Source organism: Cyprinodon variegatus, unplaced genomic scaffold, assembly GCF_000732505.1.
Source record: "Cyprinodon variegatus isolate N-32 unplaced genomic scaffold, C_variegatus-1.0 Scaffold1109, whole genome shotgun sequence".
NCBI classification, from domain to species: domain Eukaryota; kingdom Metazoa; phylum Chordata; class Actinopteri; order Cyprinodontiformes; family Cyprinodontidae; genus Cyprinodon; species Cyprinodon variegatus.
The window spans coordinates 12,659-17,789 of record NW_015151562.1 but is presented as its reverse complement, the minus strand read 5'-3'; the positions used below and the strand labels follow the sequence as shown (position 1 = coordinate 17,789).

At 36.1% G+C, this 5,131-nt stretch overlaps 1 protein-coding gene across 1 annotated transcript in view; it reads left to right on the top strand.

Moving 5' to 3' along the window:
* The window catches only part of slamf1 (signaling lymphocytic activation molecule family member 1), a 7,735-nt gene extending 2,757 nt beyond the window's left edge, over positions 1 to 4,978 (top strand). The window contains exons 2-4 of the mRNA XM_015400474.1: positions 1,824 to 2,114; positions 3,732 to 4,004; positions 4,878 to 4,978. Coding sequence (XP_015255960.1) covers positions 1,824 to 2,114; positions 3,732 to 4,004; positions 4,878 to 4,978 — 665 coding nt within the window. The remainder of the gene's footprint in view (positions 1 to 1,823; positions 2,115 to 3,731; positions 4,005 to 4,877) is intronic.
* Positions 4,979 to 5,131: the final 153 nt, after the last annotated feature.

Sequence of the window (5,131 nt, the reverse complement as noted above, 5' to 3'; positions counted from 1 at the left end):
CTTCCAAAACAGACAGACCTCTAGCTCAGTGGTTCCCAAAAGGGGGTATGTGTACCCCTAGTGGTCCATAAGTGCATTGCAAGGGGTACATTAAAATATTGTATTTCTTAAGTCAGTGGTTCCCAAAGATTTTCTTCTGGGCCCCCCTTTGGATTACAATAAAATTTCCACGACCCCCCATCACCCCCCCAGTCAAGCAAGCGCTGTTTTTTTTTTTTTTTTTTTTTTTTTTTTCTTGCCCCACACTTTGGGAACCACTGTCTTAAGTAGTGAAATGAAATAGGGCTCTAATCTATTCTTCTTTCAGAGGACCCAACAAAAAAATTAAACAAGCTTTTATCAACCAAAAAGTAAGTATTTCATATATGTTTGAGTTCACCTTCAGCTTTGACACACATCCTAAACCAAGCAGAGGAACAGACTGGATGTAGAGAACAGCCTGGGATCAACTGTTTGTCACACTGAGCTATCGGAGCTCATCAAAGCTGTCCAGGTGTCTTGATGAAAACAAAATAAAACTAATTAAGTCAGTGTAACTATATTTTTTTGTTCTGCATTTTGTTCCCTATTTTGGTCTCTATTATAATGAAGTTAGGTTCTGACTTCGGTATTACAGAAGCTCATAACAATTAGCTTTGGGTCATAATATCAGACAGTAGTAATCTCCTATTTAACCTCCACATCAGCCTCCAGCTCTTCACTGACTATCGTTAAAATTTCCCTTACCCTAAAATCATCACAGCATGGCTATAAAGCTGGAACTTTTTTCTCTCTCTCCCCCCTGGGGGGTTGGAGTAGCTCATGTTGGTGTTAGTGTTTTACTGAACAACCAAGAAACTCTTTTTAATGAGGGAAAAAATAAAATAAAATAAAAAAACATACATCTCAAAATGTTCCAAGCAGAGAAGACACGCATGGAGTGCTCCACGTTTCTTCCTATAACATCTGACCAACTAAACTTACTTTCAAAGCAGCTCAAGATCCTTGGCTACTTAAATGAACTGATGCCATCCTTATTGCGGTTGAAGCAAAAAGCTTCAATGCAAAGGCATAGTTTAATCTTAATCCATGAAAACTTCAGCAGGGTTTCATAACAAACTCACTGTTCCACCTCTGTTGTTCCCTGTGTACATCAGTCATGTTTTCTCCCCTTATTCACTAAGCAGCACTAGAGTCCTCTCAATAGAAGCAGTTTTTTGATAAAAGCTATTTTATTAAGGCACCCTTGAAACTATAACATTAACTTTGGTCTTAACATATTGGACTACATACAATTCTAGAAAATGTCAATATCATGTCATCAAAACTTTATATAAAGCTGATGAAGAACAGGAAGAACTGATCAGTAACAGCAGCATCTAATTTCTCTTTGGGAATATTTTTTATTGGATAAAAAAAAAATGTTCAAAGCAAACTAAATGCGCCTTTTAGAAGTTTTTTTTGTGATTTTTTTTTTTTTGTACCTTCATACACTTTAAAGATAAAGTCCTTTAATATCAAATAAAAGTAATCATTTCCTCATGAATGTTTGCAAGCTGTTAATAATGTAAGTTATAATTAGAGCCTATGTGACATGTTTTGATTAAGAGATAACTGGATCAAGTGCATAGTGTTTTAAAATTTTGAAGTTACATTGATCCCATAATATTTTTAAAGAATACAAATCTGTTAAACTATTACATTAGTATTACAAGAGTTCTTGATAAAGTTTGAATTAACATATCTCAGACAGAAGTATATTTTGCTGAAATTCCTGAACAAAGCATTGTTTTATATATACAACTTTTTACATTTCTTTGCCTTCTCTCACAATTTCTTTTTAGTTGCTGGACAGACACCAAAATATTTACTGCAGGGGCAAACGGTCAGCTTTGTTACTGACATCAGAGAACCACCTAATGAAATATTGTGGAAGCATGATGGAAATAAAGTAGTGGAGTTTGATGGCAGCGAGCAGAAAGCCTTTGGGTCATATGAACACCGAGTCACTCTTGACTGGCATTCTGCAGATCTAACCATAAGCAACCTCAGATATGAAGACAGTGGACTGTATGAGCTGGAGACTTACATTAACAACAAACTGGACCGCAAACAGTATCAACTGGAAGTCATTGGTAAGTTCTTCTTTTTTGCCCTTTTTAACCTTTCTAACAATAACTTCTGACAGCATTGTTTATATGGACACTGAATTTACTGTGTTTCTAAAGGAACCATGATTTTGGGTTAAAGCAGATTCAATCATTTGAATGCTTGTAAAACTATGGTAAAGGGCTGGTTATACTCCTTCCAGCAGTGTGTCGCAGTGAGCTGTCGCAGATATTTTTGATTTATGCCCAAGTTTTAAGCATGGTCTGCGCTATGTTATTCCAAACCACAATGCAAGAGGGACAATCCCGAACTAGCTTTGGGTCAAGATGCGGCCGAGGCGGTGAGGATGTGGGGGCAAGTTTGTGCTTCAACGGAGGGACATGAGGGCGAAAAAGAGCAGAGATCCAGGAGGAAAAAGGGTCCCAGCGTTCTTGTGCACCTCGCTCTTCTAGCTGGTCAAACTTCACGAGTCGTTTTCCACAATGGCGGTCATACAAACAAAACAAGCCCGTAAGGTACTAAACAGGAAATATGCACCGTGTAGAGCGGATGTAGATTTGACCAATCACGGGCCTCCTGTTTGCGGCACTTTCTGCTGTCGCCTACAATTTTGGAGAGGTGCAGCAGAGTGTCTGCAGCAGGTAAGGAGCCACATATGCATTCACTGTGACACACACGCAGAAAACCTTGTTTGTGACTATAAATCATCCTTAAGTCTTAAAACTTAAATAAAAAATTTGGTTTCTGTACACTCTAGGCTTGCAGACATGTGAATGAAATTACTTTAATCACAGAATAACACACAAAACGTCTTGCAATTTAATCTTAATGCCCTTAAACTTGTGTGAGGATGTTACATGGCTTATGGGGCAGTTTCATGACACTGAAAACGTGTGGCTGCCCCATGTAAATGATTTGTATCCTACAATTAAGTTAAATAAATTTGTAACCTATGATTTACTGCAAAATGTAATTTCACTTTTAATTTTTTGGCATGATTTAAATGTTCAGGTGTGATAAATGTAAGCTCCTATCCAATATTGTACTTGCCCATTTGAGAGGACTTTTTACCCTCTATTATCCACACTACTAATATCGATCTAAGTGAATGCTATCAGTTGTGGGGATCCTAAAGCTTAGGAAGATAAGATACAGATAAGGATGACAGAAACCAGAAGAAAAGGCGAGAGGAATATGTTGGGTAATAGTAATGGTATCACAGTATAGTAACATTGTAAGGGTTTTGTTTTGTAATATTGTTCATTCCTAATTTTTACAGTCATTTAGACCTTAGATAATATTTTTGTTGTTTGGTTGCTACAATAGTGCCACATTAAATTACTCTACCACTCCCCACAGACTGTCCAGATATAAAAAGGAGTTTTATCTATCAATAAGTTACCTGCAATCAACCTTTGATCCGAAAATGTTGGTTGCCAAATTTAAAAGGGGAAGACGGTGTTTAATTCAGTGTCTCAAAATGTTTTTAGATTACTGTTAAGTTGATGAAAGTACTTCAGATAATTTTTTATAAATTAAATAATTCACATGTAGTTCCTATTTTTTTAGTTACACAATTTGTATAATTAAAATGATAATGCATTTTTCTCTGATGGCTTGTTTTATTTTTTGTGATATTTTAGATAAAGTGGCCAAGCCTGAAATATCCTGCAAAATAATAAATGCAACCAGTCCTGATAAATCTGGGAGCAAGGCCACTTTGACATGCTCTTCAAAATCCCATGATCCTCAGTCTTTATTGACATTTCAGTGGAGCTCTGCAACAAACTCACACCATGTACCAGAGATAATAATATCCCTCGGAGATGTTAATGATGATCACATCTACAATTGTACTGTAAGCAACCCACTTTCTAAAGAATCTGCAGTGTTTCAGGCAAAGGACTGCTACCCTGGTAAGACATCAGCCTTTCCTTTTGGAAACGTTAAGTCTTTAGAGGGCTTAGTAAAGACTGAACTGCTACATAAAAGCAAATAAAATATTTAATTGAGGTATTTTTTTTAAATATTGTAATATAAGTTTGAATTATAGTTTTTTGAATGTTAAGTTTTAGTATTTATGAACTCTTTCTACAACGCTGTTGTTGTTTTTTTTTATATTGACTGAACTCTGTTTTCCTCCTCACATTTACAGAGAGCAATTCCGGAAATATGGCTGGTATAATTATTGGCATTTTATTGCTAATTATTATTATCGGTGTTTTGGTGTTCTTCATTCGCACTAAAAAAGGTACAGTAATAAATTAATAATAACATGTGTCCATGTAGATTTCACAAAAAAAAGATTATTAAAAGAAATTGAAAATTTTGAGAACTGTGGTATGTTTATGGGGAATCAGGATTACAGTTAATTTTACTTATATATATATATATATATATATATATATATATATATATATATATATATATATATTATACCCCAATTAACAGCTCCTGTCATTTCAAGGTGCTTTATAGACATTTGAGTCAAATCATACAGACTGATTGCTTTAAGGCTTCTATCTCAGGAAATCCCGTATCCAGTACTTGAAATTGCAGGATTTGTTCCTCCTAGATGAGCATGTAGCAACAATAGACATTTTGTTGCATTATGTTTATTATGTAGCATGAGCATGTATATAGTGACAGTGGAGGAGAAAATTTCATTTTATAAGTAATGAACATTTTCAGAATCTTCTCTGTTTATTTTTAACAGATAACGTTTGGTTATCTAACATAACCCCAGTTCTTAGAATAATATGAGCGAGGTGTCTCGCTATGGGATGCAGCCTCCTGCAGCCCTGATAGAAGCATCTATCTCAATCTGCCAATCCTGATTGGCCGGTGGAAGTGCCCGTCATACGCCACGCCCCGTAGCTCCGACTACTAAAGCGTGTGCGGATCACGGCACTTCAATTGAACAAGCAAACCTCTTCTCACCGCCCTGCAAGAAAGGTCGTCTGGCGAGACACCTCGCTCATATTATTCTAAGAACTGGGGTTATGTTAGATAACCAAACGTTCTTTTTCATAATATTCACTCG